Source organism: Candoia aspera, chromosome 2 (genome assembly GCF_035149785.1).
Source record: "Candoia aspera isolate rCanAsp1 chromosome 2, rCanAsp1.hap2, whole genome shotgun sequence".
Taxonomy (NCBI): domain Eukaryota; kingdom Metazoa; phylum Chordata; class Lepidosauria; order Squamata; family Boidae; genus Candoia; species Candoia aspera.
The window spans coordinates 68,392,437-68,411,236 of record NC_086154.1 but is presented as its reverse complement, the minus strand read 5'-3'; the positions used below and the strand labels follow the sequence as shown (position 1 = coordinate 68,411,236).

General features: G+C 38.7%; 1 protein-coding gene across 2 annotated transcripts in view; it reads left to right on the top strand.

Moving 5' to 3' along the window:
- SGCD (sarcoglycan delta) overlaps nucleotides 1-17,863 on the top strand; it is a 504,550-nt gene extending 486,687 nt beyond the window's left edge. For both annotated transcript variants that reach the window (XM_063292142.1, XM_063292141.1), the window contains 2 exons: nucleotides 10,817-10,940; nucleotides 15,445-17,863. In XM_063292142.1, the coding sequence (XP_063148212.1) occupies nucleotides 10,817-10,940; nucleotides 15,445-15,618 (298 nt within the window). In that variant the 3' untranslated portion in view covers nucleotides 15,619-17,863. The remainder of the gene's footprint in view (nucleotides 1-10,816; nucleotides 10,941-15,444) is intronic.
- The last annotated feature ends 937 nt before the right edge of the window (nucleotides 17,864-18,800 follow it).

Below are 18,800 nucleotides of genomic sequence, written 5' to 3'. Positions count from 1 at the left end.
CTTCTTACTAGTGACAGCCTCTGACTGTCCAAAAAGTTTTCGTAGGTACATACTGATGACACTATTCCCTTTCAGGGCAAGCAGTGTTATGCAGATACATACCGAACAAAAGAAATTAAAGGCAGGAGATTTGAGCGGGGAGGGGGGCAGTTTTCATATCTGGTTTATACCAGCACCATTCTCTATACATCTCCACATCTTTCTGTTGTTGGTTCCATCACATTCATACACTAATATGTGCTTTGGCTTTTGTCTTTAATTTTCTTATCTTCTCTCTTTAAGGATTTCACCAGCTCCATCTAATCATGGCTTTCTCATCATCCCTTTCCTCTCAACCAATCCACTTCCATTCAAATATTTGTTTTGTGATTCGGTCCTTATTCATTCTCTCTATATGATCAAACTTCTTTAAATATACTATTTTTGCACCAGCCACTCACTTTTTTATTCTCAGTCATTCTTGACCCTCTCTCTTCCTGTTTTACCACACCCATGTCCGCTGCGTTCGATTTACTTTTATTTTCTTCCTAATTTACCCAGTTCTCATTTCCATATAACAAAGTGAGCAGAAGCATGCTGTTATCTACAGATGTTTTCATTTATTTCAACAAATATTTATACCTTGCAACAAATATTTATACCTTGCAACTTCATACTATTCACTAGCTGTTTGCCCATATTTGCACATCATAAAATGTCTCCATCCTCATCTTCACTAATAGAGCAAAGTGTGCAAAAATTTGCTGCTTCAATACTTTTATTGTATCTTCCAGCAGAGCAACTGGGCTATGCTTACTGCTGGTGTAGAGACTGTAGAGTGGAAATCAATTTAGAATGTCAGGCAAGAAAATAAATATATGGAAATCACACTGCAGATCACCTCTGCAGAACCTTTACTATTCTACACCTTTAATCTTGCTGATGCTCTAAAGCTAGACTCTGTTGATAAAGCAGACTTTTTTCTTGTTTTCCTATTTTTCTCAAAGGTTGCTAATATAACCTGTGATGTATTGCTTTTGAGGAGATAATTTGCCATGTGACATATGGTGCTTTTCTTGTGTTTGTTGCAGAAAATTTGGGCTTATATTACATGGTGATTTCTGGCCTTTTTCTCCAAGGCTGATGGGAGGGCATGCAGACAACTTTTAGCTCTATATATCTCAAAACTCTTTTTTTCTACAAAATTCTGAATCTTCCTAAGCTTGCAAATATCATGTTCTTGTTCATGTAAGATGCCATTTGGGGATTTGTGCCAAATAAGGACCAATATTCAAAGAATGAGTTCACAGATAACATTCCAAGTCTGACCTTTGCCCTAAAATATCTCTCTCTCTCTCTCTCTCTCTCTCTCTCTCACACACACACACACACACACACACACACACACATACACACAAATACAAAAGCAAATAAGATTCTGTTTCTTAATTCCATTGCTTTAGTATAATTTTGGGATGAATAGCAGTAAAGAAGAGGTCAACTCCAGAAATCTTGTATGAATCAATGAGTATCTTTTCCCAAGGACATTCAGCCTATTCAGGTTTTGGCAGGAACAACCTGCCTCAGATTATTTTCTCTACCAAGAACTTGCTTACTTTCCATGTGTTACCAATGAGTGGTGTTGGCACATGTAATATAAATAGCTATACATATAGGTTATTTATTTATTTATTTATTTGTTTTCTAACCCGCCTTTATTATTTTTATAAATAACTCAAGGCAGCGAACATACCTAATACTCCTTCCTCCTCCTATTTCCCCACAGCAACAGCCCTGTGCGGTGGGTTGGGCTGAGAAAGAGTAATTGGCCCAAGGTCACCCAGCCGGCTTTCATGCCTAAGGCAGGACTAGAACTCTCAGTCTCCTGGTTTCTAGCCCAGCACCTTAACCACTAGACCAAACGTATCTTCTACATCCAAGAAGGAAAGCCCCCAGACAGTTACTCCTTTAAACCTGAATTTCAGTATGTTAAAACTGAATTGGCTGAAATTTAGATATTATCCTACCTAGCACCTTTTTCTACCTGCGTGTAAAAAGAGTTGCAAATAATAAAATAATAGTTCACAGGAACAATCTGCCTCTAAGTCTTGGATTTTGTTATGGATTTGCAACATAATTGTTGGAAACTGCATGGTGATTAAGGTTGTCAAACAGAAGAGCACGTTACACTAAATCCCTGAATTTATTGCAGAATACCAAGATAATAATGCATCTTTGTTTATATTCGTAATTAATGCTGTTGAAGAAAGTATGCTGAAAAGCTTGTGTAAGCAAGATTTATCTGTTGAATGAGATTACAATTATATGTCACCATTCAAACAGTAATTGGTGCATTTCATTAGAACATAATTGAAAACAAGATTGATGTTAGTGCCATGCAATAAATGATCTTGATAAATATTTTATTGTGGGCCATGATATTGAGGGTATGTTTACAAAGAGGCTGATTATCTTGGTATTTTTACAGGGGAGTATGCAGTTCATGAGCTGCAATGATTAAGAAAGGTCCTCCATAATGACTGATATTTATTTCTTTTTATGGGGATCACAAAAACTCTAAGCTCGAAGACAACTTCACTTTAAATATGCCATTTTTCCTAAATTGAGAAATAGGCTATAATTATATTCCTGTGATGGTAGCCTGAGACACCTAAGCAGGAACTGATTGGTTGATGATGTGCCATCAAGTCAGTGTCATCTCTTAGCAACCGCATAGATAGATTTTCTCCACAATGATCTGTCCCTAACCTGGTCCTCAGGTCTCTCAACGCTCATCTTCTTCTAATCCTGCTTCCCTTAATATATATTCAGCATATAGGTTGAATAAATAAGGGAGCGCATATAGCCTTATCTCTTCTTTGCCAGCCTGGAGCCAGTCTGTTTCACCATGTTCTGTCTGTGACTTCTAGATGTATAAATAGGTTTTGCATGTAGAAAATGAGATGTTCTGATATTTCCACCTTTCTAAGCATATTCCCCAGCTTGACGTGATCAACACAAAGGTCGTTCTATAATCAAGTGAGCACATACTAACTTCTTTTCGGTATTCTTTGAGTATCATAATTATCTAGTGGGTATCACAATATTGTCTTGTGCTCCTTGGTCTCTTGTAAAGCCAGCTTGAACATTTGGCATCTCCTTTCCATGTAGGGCTATACATGGATGATCCTAAGTATTACATTGCTAGCATATGAAATTGTGTGATATTGTATGACAGTTTGTGCAAGCAGGAACTACAGATTGTATTTCTTTCATTGGACCATATTATCCCTTACGACAGGGCCATTCCTCCCACTGCAACTTTCTCCCACTGCTTTTGAGTGAAATATCAAAAGAAGGAAAATGGAAAACTTAACCCTGGCCAATCCATATGTTGTAGTGATGGAATGTTGTAATGTGTGAAATCTAATGCTATCATTTTGCTAATATAGTGACTTTTGATCTAGTAGATCCCTTTTCTACTTTGGAATACCTGCTCCCCAGTAGTTTTGGCAGCTTCTACACTGGTTGTATTTTCTAAACAATTAAAATCAATATATTTCTGGTGTGGCTTCAGTCCTGGATGATTTGGATAACCATCATAGATAAAGCTGATCATATTTGTGTCTTTTGCTTTTTGCCTTTATTGACTTTATCCAATGTTTTAACTTTATGTTTTGTTGTTAGCAGCTCAGAATCCTTTTAGATTGGGGCAGATTATAAATCCAGTCATATTAACTTAACTAATTAAAGCTGATGCATCCTTAAAAATTATTACTAAGATCACCATTAGCCCATCTGTCATCAGTACTATGAGAAGCAGGACCCAAATGCGGAAAGCTTCAAATGACCTGCAGGCTTGCAACACTATGCAATGCTTGCAATGCTATGCAAATCATCTGCAGGCTTGCAATTCTATGGTCTTTTGAAGGATATGGTTTTATGAGTACATAATAGGCATGATAGTGCAGATGAACCAAAACAGTTGTTTTAAAATAGATGCCCTTGCAATTATGGTCTAGCATGTCATTCCGAATTCAGTGAATCCATTCCTGAGTTATTACCTTAAGGACACACCAGGGCATGCAATATCTTTCTAGGCCATTCCAAATAGTTAGAATCCTCTTAAATGTAAGTTACAAGATCCTTCATTGGTTTCATTGTTCTGTCTACATTTGTGAGGGGAAGGTCACCAGAATGAAGTGAAAATTCCACTGTGAATCTTCACTGTATCTCCTGGCAACACCTTTCCCAACAATCTGTCTATGCACTTTTGTCATAGGGAGATTTTATTGAATCCTTAAAATCAAAGCACAAGGTTCAAGTATTAGAATGGCATTGCATTTATAGATGTATTTTTAAAATAAAAAACATGTTGGTTAATTAACTTCTGATCAATGGGTAAAATTATTGCCTTTGCTCTTGAGTCCTCCTGGAGGGGAATAATTGATTCTTTGGATAATTATACTTAAATATCAGAATCACAGAGGTATGGCAGTCTCAGCTGAAAGGTCATTGATTTTAATAAAATAAGGATTGCATTCTCAAACAAAGCAGCACAATGATTTGGCTCTAGGTATGTTTGACATACATTTACCATTGATAATGATGGCTAATTGATTACATTGATAATGATGGCTAATTTTATGCCCAACATGGAATGTTACAGTGGATTTTTTTTTAAAAAGTAAGAAATAATTAGATCCATAAGAAATAACAACCCACAGTTGCAGCCATGCATAGTGCAGATTCAGTGGACAGGGTCTGCCAAGATAGTAAATAAATCACTGCAGGCATGTTACCATCAATTGACAGGCAGTTTAGAGTGAAATAATCCTTCTTTGTTGGTTCAATGAGTCAAACTAGTTTTGAGGGCTAAATAATATCAACTTGGGAAAGGAAAGGAAAGGAAAGGAAAGGAAAGGAAAGGAAAGGAAAGGAAAGGAAAGGAAAGGAAAGGAAAGGAAAGGAAAGGAAAGGAAAGGAAAGGAAAGGAAGGAATATTTGGCAGGGCTAACATAAAATGATCAATTATCTGTATTTACAAACTGGTTTACAAGAAAAGTTAAAACACAAATAAAACAAAACTTGTTCATAGCAGAAAACAGCATAACAGCACTAATAGTTCCATAAAGCTGCAATTCAAAAATCAATTGAAAACTTGGCCAAAAGAAAAGAAATCTTAGCTTTGAACTCTATCCAAATAGAAACAGAAATTCAATGGAAAAGTTTGAGAACTGGTAAAATATATTCTAACTAATCAGTTCCAATCAATACTAAGTCCTATATTTTTAATTACTTGCAGTTTCAACTAGTCTTAAAAGGCAGTATCACATCAAACACATTAAAATAATCAAAATGTCATATTGGGAATAATAAGGACCAATTTAGCAAAACTTTTTAAAATATAAAATACATGATGAAATACATTTTTATTTGTTTCTAATTTCTTAGAATTAGCAGTCACTGTGGGGTAATGCTTAAAGTATTTGAGTGGGAATGGGGAGACCCCTCAGCCATAGAAACTCACTGGATGACTTTTGGCCAGTCACTTTCTCGCAGTCTAACCTATCTCACAGAGTTGTTGTTATGGGGATAAAATACAGGGAGATACCCACATAAACTGTCTTAAGCTCCTGGAGGTTAGGCAGGACAATATGCCCTTTCTCGGTGCCTGGGGGCTGTGCGGGTCTGGATGGGGAACAACAGGCTTCAGCTGAACCCTGGTAAGATGGAGTGGCTGTGGGTTAATGGCTCTTCTGTATCCAGGACTTTGTCATCTTTAGTTCTGGAGGGGGTCGCGCTGCCCCAGACAGACCCAGTGCATAACCTGGTGATCCTCCTGGACTCATGGCTTCTGCTCAAAGAGCAGGTGGCAGCTGTGGCCAGGAGGACCTTTGCACAGCTTCGTGTTGTGCACCAGTTACACCGTTTCCTGGATCGGGAGTCCCTCAGAACAGTCACTCATGCCCTGGTCATCTCCCACATAGTCTACTGCAATGCACTCTACATGGGGCTACCCTTGAAGAGTACCTGGAAGCTACAGCTGGTGCAAAATGCAATCATGCAAGCAGTTTGGGGAGCCCCTAGAAGGGCACATATAACACCATTGCTGCACGAGCTGCATTGGGTGCCGGTTTGCTTCCGGGTCCAATTCAAGGTGCTGGTTATCACCTTTAAAGCCCTACACGGCATGGGGCCAGGTTTATTTATTTATTTATTTATTAAATTTATGTTACTGCCCATCTCCCCCAATGGGGTACTCTGGGCGGTTTACAATAAAATAACACTAAAAACACAACCACCTAATTTACCATTAAAATATAAATAAAAAATGAATATAAAATCCAAGTGGAGATGGAACACAATCACTAAGGGGTGCTATGGTGCCAGCCATCCCCAGGTGGAGCTGTTGCTCTCCCCCTCCCAAGCAAGGTGGCAGAACCAGGTCTTCAGTTTCTTCTGGAAGTCCAAGAGCGAGGAAACCCGTCTCAACTCCGGGGGCAAGATACTCCAAAGGGCGGGCGCCACTGCAGAGAAGGCTTGGACCACGCTAGATGAAATTCCTTTGCTGATGGGGTCCGTAGCATGACCTGAGGGACTGTCTCATCCCCATAACATCGACCCGTCCCACCCGATCATGCAGAGAGGGTTTGTTATGGACCCCGTCAGTTAAAGAACTCCGGTTGGCGGGGTCCAGGAAGTGGTCCTTCTCTCAGTGGCACCCACCCTCTGGAACATCCTGCCACTGGAGGTCAGGCTAGCCCCATCCCTCCTGACCTTCAGGAAGCCCCTGAAGACCTGGCTCTGCCGCCGTGGCTGGGGTGGGGAAGGAGGTAGTCATTCTTGGGGATGGCTGGCACCTTAGAGTGCTCCCCTTGTATTTACAATCTTTTGTAGTCATCTGGTTTTTCATCTTCTATTTTCATTTTCATATGGTATTGTATTATATTTTCCGTTTTATTATTACTGTTTTTAATTTTTAATTGACTAACTTATTGTAAACTGCTCAGAGTCCCTCTTTGGGGGGAGATGGGTGGTAGTATAAATTTGAGAAGTAAGTAAGTAAGTAAGTAAGTAAGTAAATAAATAAATAAGTCTAATTAAGGCTTCTATGGGCATTCTGGGACAAGGCTCCTACAGGTATGCCACATAATTAGTTTTCAGGTTTCATAGCTGATAAAGTTATTCAAATCCACTCAAATCTGGATGCCAGTTGAATGGTGATAAGTAAATATGTGGTAATCTGGGATTCTTTTGAGCTTGTTTGAACCTGAGAAAGTAGATAAGGTCCTTAGTACTGTAGTTAGAATGCTACCACTTATAGGTTTGATCCTTTGATCCTTAAAGGTTTGATGCCACAATTTAAAGGTTTGGTCCACTTGATACCACTTAAAGGTTTGATCCATGCCATTCCTTCAAGCAGACAGTCAAAGCATGAGGAGTTGGATATGAGAGATTGTCAACAATTCACTAGGGGAGGGCATGGTGCTATCAACCTTGAGAGAGGTGGTAGTGGGCCTCCTCCTGAAGAAGCCTTTCCTAGATCTAGCTGTGTTTGATAACTTATGCCCAGTTTCCAACCTTCCTTTTTTTTTGCATTGGCCCTGGCTACAGGATTAGGTCTCATCGACCATAATGATTTAAGAATGTATTCTAGAGCAATTCTTGGGTACCACAAAATTCTTGAAAAGTTTCCAAGAATTCAGAGATGATCCTTTGAAAACCTAACAACAGTGATAAATAACATTTAGTATTTGATAGACATATAATAGCATTTTATAGTATTTGATACACTGCTATTATGAATGAAAATTAACGTTTCAAAATAAAAACTTGTAAAATGCCTAATTAAAATACATACTATAACTAAAATATGCATCACTCAATGGCTAGTTGAGCTATAATTCACAATAATATGCAAATTCAATTTTTCATGCAAATGTTATTCTTTAAAAATTACCCATACTTGTGAAGATTCATTTCAGGTCTACTGGTGGGGGGGAAAGCACCACTGTGTGCACCATTAGAAACAGAAGTTCTGCAAAAAAGATGATCTCAAGTGCTGTCTTCCTTCTGAAGTGATTAATGAGGCTGTGTTTGATGCAGGAAATGAAAACCAGAAATCTGGATAAGTAATGATTGCTGCAAGAGAATGAATACCTCTGAAAGCACAGAACAAACTGATAGGCTGACCTCCAATAAATTACTCTAGGAATTTTCAAACTGAGAAAAGGAAAGTTTTGCTCTTTTGCAGATGCGGGATTCTGTAGAGCTTAGTGACAGTGCCAAGAAACATCTTTAGGAGGTAGACAGGTGCGATGGACTGTTTTGATTTAAGATTATAATGTTCTAGAGGCAGACATGAAAGAAAGTACAAGGTATTTAATTAAAACATTTAGTGTCGCTCATAAGAACAGTCAAGAAACAGTGTAGCAAGGAAAACATTCATATGTGCTGATTTCCACAACTGAATTCTACACCAGCTCAAGCTTGCTAGCCTATGTAAACTGTTCTTCCTGCATTTTTTTTCCTTCTCTTTCATTGAAATATATTTTAAGAAAACAAGGAAGGAAGAGGGGGAAAAACACAGAGGTTAGGATATTAGGAAAAAGCAGAATGTATAAAAAGGAAAACAGCATGAATAAAAGGCAGGTTGGGGCTAAATTTTGGTGAACTGTCTTAGAAATGGTTGAGAAGAGACTGTTCACTAGCCTGATGATCCCAAGATTATTTTCCATTCTCTCAGGTTTTGGGGAAGAATGAAGGTTAAATCCCTGCTGGATGGGTTTTCTGGTTGTATGTTGTCTTGGGGGCCACTCCTTATTCCTTTTTGGGTTTTCTAGCTTTTTACATTTTAATTGTATGCCTCCCAGAATGGTATGGAGCTGGGCAACCCATAAATTCTACTACTACTACTACTATTTCATCAGATGCCAGGAAGTGCTGTTTGATGCCAAACAGATGCTTACAGTTCATGGGAATTATGTTTAGCAGTGTTGCTAGTCCAGCAAATTTCTTACAAGTCTGACCACAAGATAACTGTGTGTGTTAAAGTCCACAGTGAAAGCTTCAATATTCTTTCCAAATGGGTTTCATAAAGATCTAAAAGATCTAAAGTTTTTTAAAGTATCACTTTTAAATATTAACAGAAGGCCGCAAGTGTGATTTGTCTGCAAGCTATCACTGTTTGCCACTGTTTAATTACTATGAACAAATTGCTGAATGTAAATCAGGATTATAAATAACTATCTGTGGGTTTGATAGCACAGATGATGCCATTCCTGATCTAGAGACATAGAGGCTCTTTGTGCTATTCTGATTATGACTAAATAGTATTTTAATAAAATCCAAATATTTTATTTGTCAGCCTGCATTCAAGAGTGTTTTTTGCTTGCAGAAATAATTTAAAAGAAAGCAAGAATGAAATGCAGGTATTTTGAGTATCCTTTGGAATAAAAAGTGAATCAAACCATCAAGCCAATAAATAGCAGAACATCCTTAGTGGGCTTACCTCTTATTCCCCCCTTTGGAGCCTCCCGCACTCATCTCTTTGAGAACAAGCTAATAGCTCAGGGCCTTTTTGAGAGTCTACTGACTAAAGTATATATTTTTTTTCCTCACTATAATATCTATCAGTGTAATTTCTTTCATTGTCTTTTATCCATTGAAATCAATGGCCAGTAAACATGTGTGGGAAAATGCAAAATATTGAAATCATTCAGTAGTATCTGTTATATATTAACTAATTAGTTACTAGGATTATCGGATAACAGTAACTACCATTTTGATCACTGTGATGCATGTAGCTTCTTATTGTATTATCGTTGGTGCAGATTTTTTTGTTTGCCTGTTTGGCATACTTCATACACACAAAAATTAGGGCTAGCAGATCTGAGCTGTAAAAATCCAGATAACTGCTAGATGGCACTAGTAAAGAGCTACAGTTTTCTGTAGCTCTTTGCTGCCAGTGAGTGGCCATCTGGATTTTTGAAACCCAGATCTGGTAGATCTAGTTCTTCATCCTTGAATGAAAAGTATTGATCCATCTGAACAAAGTATTGATCCATCTGAACAAAGCCTGGAATGAGTGCACTCTTCTCCACCACTCCTCTGAAAAGACAGCCCTGTAGTAGCTCCATTCTGCTTTTCCAATTTTTGTTCAAGAGATTAGAGATAAACTAGCATGCTGAAACAGAGCTTCTTGGTGGTTTTTGTACAGGTAGGGGGAATATGAAGAGGATATTCTATACATATAGAAGAGAGCTATGCTGTTGGCGGGTGTTAAGAGTTCTGCTGTGAATCACCTGAACATGACTTGTAGTTGCAAAAATATCTTAATGTTGTATTCCCAATTTTTTATGCATATGAGAAATCCACTGTGTGGCATCTGCATTACCAGGTTTGAAGCAGAATATATTAGGAACACTTCATTCCTGGGTTAACTTCTTTCTCAAGAACCTTTCACAGACACCTTTTAGGCTCTTCCTTCTTGGCCTACATCTTCTGCTTCTGGGGCCTGCTTTTTCTATAGTAAATGTCACTGGACACCAAAATTTATCTACCAACTGGCAGATTACTGTATGTCCCTCCCTCAAGGAGGGAGATTATGTCCCTCCCACAAAAGAAGAGTCATTAATGTATGCTGTAGAAGAGTATAGCTTGAGCCAAAATTGATGAAGGAAATACAATATCGTGTCATTGAAATACTAGTATATCCAAATAAATGCATTTTCTTAGATTCAGCATCAATTCAGAGGAAGTATTTTCAAGTTGCAAAAAAGTTTCACCGTCCCCAAAAACACAGCTGTGATGTGAGCCCTTTTTGGTGTTACAGACTTGAATCTCCGACACGCTCTTTGGTGATGGAGGCTCCCAAGGGAATTCAGATCAATGCTGAGGCTGGCAACCTGGAAGCGACGTGCAGGACAGAGCTGAAGCTGCAATCCAAAGATGGCGAGGTATGGAGAAGGTTCAGTAAACCTCAAAGCTAAGATCAGGACTATGCTGTTGGTCTTTTGCCAAGGCTGCCTAATTTGTAATGATTACAGAACAGAGCTTAGTATATTTAGGCAATTTGCAGATTAAAAAAAATAGGATGGTAATTCCATTTAGCATTGTTTTTAAAAAGCAATATGGATAGCTAATATATTAAAGCTCCTCATAAAGATGATGGAACTCATTGTATGCAAAGTGTGCTTCTCCCATACAAAGTGGCAAGATGATTAATTAGTGTTAAAAGGCTGGGATAATAGCATTGGTTGTGGGAAACAGATTTATGTAGCTGTAAAAATGAGTTGGACCACTAAATTCTCATTTTGTTTGACACTTTAAAGTGAGATTTACTTGACCAGCATAATTACCTCTTATATCATTATTTTTGTGGTGAGGTGGGATTAACTCACCTCTATTGATCTGTAAAGCCTGGCATCACTTTTTTTTTTAAATGGGTTAAAACAAACTCTTTAGACGCTTGAAGATATTTAGGACCCTGCAGTGCAAGTTCACAAGTTGAATAACTCAGGCGTTATCCACTAATCAATTATCTAAGTGCATCATGCCAATTTCAATATAATTGGAACTACACAATATTTTAACACTTAATTTTCTTAGTTAAGCGTCTTGTCCTGCAAATGTAGACTGTTAGCATCCCATTTTACAGCTGGGAGAGATTTCTGGGACAGCTGTGCCATGCTTCAGAGTCAAGGTACAAATGGTGCTTCAGAACATATAAGGGCAAAAACACAACACCTGCCTGCAACCCCTGGAAACAGCTGCAAGATTGGAAAAAGCTGCTAAACTATTCCAGATAAAAACACGTAGCTCAGTGTTTCTCAACCTTGGCAGCTTGAAGATGTGTGGACTTCAACTCCCAAAATTCCCCAGCCAGCCATGCTGGCTGGGGAATTTTGGGAGTTGAAGTCCACACATCTTCAAGTTGACAAGGCTGAGAAACACTGATGTAGCTGCTTTAAGATGCCATACTCTGGTGGTATGTTTGTGCCGCTGCACATTCTAAAGCACTTTTTCAGAAATGGAATCCAAAGCACTGCATAGCCCTGATTTTTAGTTGTTAAAAGTATAGATAAGGCAGTAACTATGACTATATGTTTCAACAAGTAGAAGGTTGCCTATGTTTGTGGAAAGGTCATTTCCTCCCTGTTTGGCTCTACCTCCCATTCTGTTCCATCAGTAACATGTAACCATGGACATGGTGTCCTATTCTCTGCTCTCCTTTGTTTTCCCCATTGATGGTGACAGAAAGAGATTCCAATCTTCAGATCAAGAAATAGAAAGATTCAGTCACTCCTACCCTTTAAAGCAGCCTTTCTCAACCTTTTTACCCTAGAGGAACCCTTAAAACAATTTTCACATCTCAGGGAACTCCTGCATAAAAATTACTATATCTACAAGTGTGATCAGTAAGTGGTAGATATAATAATCCAGTAAGGTTATTGTCAGTGCTCTTTTGAATAAACAAGTATATAAGTTAAAAGTATCATACAGATATAAGAATAACTTTAAGCAAAACTGCTGAATCCCCTTTTATCTCATAGACAAACAAGCAGTTACTCTTGCTTACAAATGCACAAACTCCAGGTTGCTCCTTTCCCAGTGTTGCTCATGAAAAACTCAACTACGTATTAAGCAGTCGTAATGGCACAGTATGGTTTAAATGAGCTGTCTACTTCCACATGACTCTAACTCTTCCCATAGCTCTTTGGTCTCTACAATCACTGACCACTTGCCCAAAACTGTCAGGCCTCTGTCTCTCTCTCTCTGATCCTAATTGGCGACACACTTTTCCTCTTCTGCAGACATGGCCAATTGTTTCCCATGCCTCCGTTGGCCAACTTACCGCCAACTGAAATACTTGCTGCTTTGCAATCCCAGGTTCTCTTCCCTGTTTCTTGAGGAGAAGGGAATCTCTGCTAAGCAGAATGCTGCAAGAACAAAACCCCTCTGCTTTCCTTCTTCTACCTTTCAGCTTACTCTCAAGTCAGCTTTCTTTCTCTTTTTTCAGAGAAGAGAAACTTCCCATGTTCCTCTTACCTTCTTTTCTCTTTAGGCTATTTTCTTGCCTTAGGACCATTTGCCCACTAGGACCTCCCACAGATGCCTGTCTTTTCCAAGCACCATCTCATCCCAACTACATTGACCGGTCCCAACCGGTTGGGCAGGAAGGGCGTGTTACAGACCCCATCAGCTAAAGAATTTCAACTGGCAGGGTCTAGGAGGAGAGCCTTTTCTGCCGTGGCCCCCACCCTGTGGAACATCTTGCCCCCTGAGGTGAGGTTGGCCTCCACTCCTCTGGCCTTCAGGAAGAGCATCAAGACCAGCTCTGCCAACTAGTTTGGGGGTCCAAGAGTGATAGGCAGCCCTGGGGGTGGTTGGTGGTATAAGACACTCTCTCTGCTTTTTAGTTTCCCTCTTTTAACTTCCTTGTATTTCTTGTATTTTTGTACTTTTATAATGGTTTTTATGACCTTTTATTTGTAAGCCACCCAAAGTCACTTCCATAGTGAGATGGGTGGTGTATAAATTTAATAATAATAAATACTGCTTACTCCTGGCTCATACTCCCTGGGCAAGAGCCTCCAGTTCTGAGGTTCCCTAACCCTGATCTCCACCACATTGACTATAGAAACAGCAGTATATCTCTTCTCTTTATCTCTACCTAATTACTAGAGCTTCTCTAGAGGCCCTTTTTCCCATAACAACAGCAACAGCAGCCTTCTAACCTCTAGTTACAGATCCAGACCCCTGGCAGACAGATTTAATGCTATCTCAACCTTCTGGCAAACTCCAGACAGTTTGCATAAAGCTTTTAATTACCATTAAAATAGTAATTACTCCTAAATGTTATTGCAATTATCAGGTTGCACTTAATTGGTAAAATAAACATTGACAGAGTTCAAGTGAGCATAGAAACAGCCCCTTCTGACCTGGTTGCCTTGTTCCAGAGAGGTGGGAAATAGCTATAAATACAATGACCAAAAGACACCTGAGAACAATCCATATATTTTTAGAATCTCACTGAGCCCACACTGAATATAGATTCTGAAAGTGAGCCAAAATAAATCCCAGTTGAAGGTAAGCCCTGTTTGTAGTTCTCTCTTTTACTTTGTCTCTTGCAGTCCCTGTTGTCTTCACTTTCTCTTGCTTCTCTGTACACATCTTGAAAATGCATCATCAATGCAGACTCATTTTAACCGGGGACTGACTGGGAGAGGTGGTTGCCAAATAGGATCTGATATTGTTACAAAACATTAAGTATTAAAAGTTAATCTGGGTGAACTGCAATTTTTTTTAGGAAGGCAATCTAGTTTTAGGAATTCAAGTAATAGGTAATTTTTGCTATGATTAATTGTGCCCATGCTGCTTAAAGGGCATTATGTATCAGCACAATAATCTTTTAGCCCAGTAACTGCACATTTTGTTGGTCACTTATAATCTAATGATACTGCATTTTTTTCCAGCACTGGATATTTGTTCCTGGAAAATTTAATTCATATATTATATATACTGTATATATATATCAAACAATGAATTTCCTGTGGGTCATTAAACTGTCATGCAAAGAACAATAAAATGATATCAAAGACCATAAATAACAATGTAGAAAGAGCAGAAAACTGTACGTTGCTTATTATAGCAATTATTAAGGGTTTCTAGAAGTGAAGCATTTTTTACACAAACAGTAAGTTCCACTTACACCATTTGTAAGGAAGCAATTAATTTAGCTTGGATTTTCATTTAGACTTTCCAAATTAATATGCAGACTGAAGCATTGAAATATTTGTCCATTCTTACTTAACCCATGATGCATGAAGAGGCATAATCATGTCCCTGACCATGTTTGGCTCCTCCTAGTGTCCCATCTACTGTATGTATTAGCATGGGCATCTTGGAAGAGTCTTGTCTTCTCACAGTCCAACCATTCTACCTTCAGCGGTGAGGGATTATTTGCATTCAGATTTTCATCTTAAGGCAAATAGTTTTGGGGGTCAAAACATTTGCAGCAGAGTGTATGTATATGAGCCGATGTTGTTCATCACTTTTAGCATTGATATAAGACTTTCTGTAAGGCAATGCTATCTATATACAGTATGCCAACATATATAAGATGCACTACTTAATGCGAACCCTGGGTGTTTCTCTTTGCTATGGCTTTGTTTGGTGATAGATTCAGCTCAGCAACTTGTGAGAGAGTATGGGATATGCATATGCACACCCATTTAAGAATGCCATGTATTATATGCAGAATTATACAGGTTAGTGTCTAAATAAATACAGTTGTAACATAAACCTATTTTTGGTTACATGTTAGCATTAGCAGAAATGCCTGCCCTTCACTGAGTACATATGTATACTACAGAGTGAATGGCATAACTAATTTCTATCATGGGTTTGAAATCAAGAAACTGAGCAAAACAACTTCTTCTCCTTCTCCTTCTCTTTCAGATAAAGTTGGAGGCTTCAAAAATCAAACTACCTAGATTGCCTCAGGGATCCTACTCCCCTTCTGGATCCAATCAAAAAATCTATGAGCTCTGCGTATGCTCCAATGGGAGGCTGTTTCTGTCCCAGGCAGGATCTAGCTCCACCTGCCAGATAAACCCGAGTATCTGCCTTTGAAAGAGACTGTTTGCAGCAGCCTTCCTGGCAGGACAGTTAAGCTGCCACTTAATTTTGCTAGAACACAGAAAGCCTATCAAAGACTTGTGTGTGTGTTTGTGGGTGCGTGCGCCTGCATGTGTGTGTGTGTGTGTGTGTGTGTGTGTGAATATATAAATATATAGATATATATAGATATGAATATATATAGATATATATATATCCTTTGCGTAAAATGAGGTTTCAGTACAAGAAATTCCAGGGTGACCCTCTTGGTATAGCATTTATCATTCCTGCACCAAAATTTAAGAACTACAAGTGAATTGGATGCAGATCCTTTCAGGAGTATTCAGATTGTTGACCATATGTTTCCATTTGTCAAGAAAAGGTTTTCAAGCCTCTCCAAATTTAAAGGCTAGTTCACACGTAACATTTAATCGACACAGGTCTCAGGAGAAATTCTGTCATGTGACAAGACTGCACCCGGGTTTAATCTGCCACGCATAAAGGCCCTAGATTTGCAGTTGCGGCTTCCTTAGGTGTCTGCAACAGGGAGATAGATGTGTTACATTTATGTGATGCTGTATACAGATGTTGGTTTTTCTGTGGCCATATAGGTATCTGTATCTGTGGAGATATAATGGCATGTATAAAGACAACCTAAAGATGAAACCAAAAAAGCAAAGGCATCTGAACCTGTAGCAGCCCTCCTCAGACCACTCATGAAGGTAGAGAAATCAAAAGGAAGGAAGGTAGAAGATATCCAGGCTATATGGACAGTCTTTTGATAAATAGAACAGACGTATTTTAAAACATACATACATACAGTGATTAACTGAGAGGAGATATGTTTGTACTGGAACTTCAGCTCCTAGCCCACAAACTACAATAGTACCATGACTGCCCTCCCAGTTCACGGTGACTAACTTCATACTTTGAGAATCATGAATTTGATATATATCAATTGCCTGATTAAACTGCCTTGTTAAAGACACCATGAAGAGAGACAAGCATCTCTGATTATTATTGTGCCATTAAAATCCATCAGATGATAAAATTTTCCTAGTGCTCAGGATGCTGCAAGAAATCTGTGGTTAAATTAGACACTGTTTTTAACTAGAAGTACATATCCCAAAACAAATTCCATGCAGTGTAGTCCACAACCCAGACTCTAATACTCACAGCTGATATCTCAACCCCCTAAAAGCATCAACTGTAGTATGGGGCAATTGAAATGGAATGATGCCCTGTAGCTGGTGCCTCTTTTGCTCTGTACATTGAAGGATATGCTGGCTATAGATCTGGCTTTACAGAGGGTGCTTCACAGAGATGGGAATCCTATATGATCAGGATTCCTGATACTATTAGAGAACCTTCATGATTGCAGCATCATCAGATTTCATTCAGTGCATGGACGTTGGAGAGTAAATCATTCCCCTTTACATCATATGGAGAATCTTCATACAGGTTATTGCACTGAGGGCAAAAGCCTGGGTTCTGTCAGTGGACAGTGAGAGAGAGAGTGGTAAATTAATTGTGTCCTGTAAAATGGATCTAGAAAGTACATTCACAAGTTAAACATAGCAGACTAGAACCAGCTGGACAAGCATAGACATGAAAAGGAGGCAGATATTTTGTTCAGAATTATCTTGAAGTTCCTGCCTCTCCCATGCACATTGCTATTAGGTTACAAGGAGTGCACAATGCATCTCAGAATTGTCTTCGAAACAGGAAGAAGAATTGTTCCCCTGTTTCAGCAAGGCTTGCAAAAAAGCATACCTATAAAAATAAAACAATGATGCCATGAAGGAAATCCTTTAAGCTGATGGTTCTTTTGACATCTATGCATAGCATACTCAGAATCACCACCATAGGCACTATTAATGACCAGAAAGCTAGCATGGCTAATGCAAATAGGGTGTAATGGAGTGAATATGAATGCCAGAAGAAGGCAATTTCTTGTTCACTGAAAGACTAGATATCTGCTGAACTTATAAATATAAAGACGTTTATGATCAATAGATATCTTGTTCATCCTTTGCTGTCAACAGTTCAGGCTGTGATGGAACTTGGCATGGAGAAATTAAAAATATAAAGGAAGTACTTTAGCCTTGTGAGCCTATTTTGGCCAGAAATATTAGTTTGATGTAAAAATATATTAATAGGAAGAAAATCAGTGTCACAAGTTTTACATGGTGCAGTATCAGAAATGCTTATTTTAAAGCAAGCTTTTAATGGCTTCCAATTATGTCATAAGACATTGGGGGGGGGGGGAGTTTAAAACTGAGCCTGAGACATCTTCTGTACAGCACTTTGTCAAGCCTATGAGAAAAGGTCCAGGTGCCCCAACTGAGATAGGGGGATGGTAGTGTTGACATTTTGCTGCAAGACATCAGTTGTCATTGCTCTTTTGTAACGGGAGGGCAACCTCTGAGTAATCAGAGGCTGCCACTCAGCTTTCTTGACCTTCTGGAGAGCTGCAGAAGGCTACCCTGTGATATCATCAGAAGAGGCTCTAAGATGGGCCTGGGAATGTGTGGTGTCTTGGAAGCAAACCATCCCATCATCATAAACATCCTAAAAATAGACCTTTTTAAAATAGAAAATAGTGATTAAGGAAGAATGGGAGCAGCAGAGAGGAAAATTTCTACAATCCTATCCTTAAAACCAAAAACGAACTCAATTTCAGAAAGGGTGACAGGTCTGTTTACCACTATTCTACAGCTTCTATCATGAAAAGGCACATGATTTATATAACTGATTCCTTAGCTGATCCCCATATGTTTTTTTATAACCTAGGAAATAGAACTGGTCTATAACTTTGAAGATTTGGGGAAAAAAGTAAGTTACTGGTTACTCTTCTAACAATCTTGAAACTTCAAGTCAGTTTTGGGGATTTCTTCTGATTTAGAGAACACCAAGAACTTCCTAGCAAGTCAGCCGAAGTTAGTTTAGATGACATTCTCATTGGTTTCAGTAGAGTTTGGATTAAGCCATTTCTAAATAAAGTTAGGTGCTTCGGGTCATTGGTTAAAAAGGCTTGAAGACACCAGTAAAGTGCACTTTTGATGGAGAGTAAAATGTGTAGTTACTGATTACATTTGCAGTGCAATCCTAGACATCCTTACTCAGGAGTAAGTCCAAATATGCTTTATGGGGTTAACTTCCTAGTAAAGTATGTTTAAGGGTGCAGCCTTAGTGAC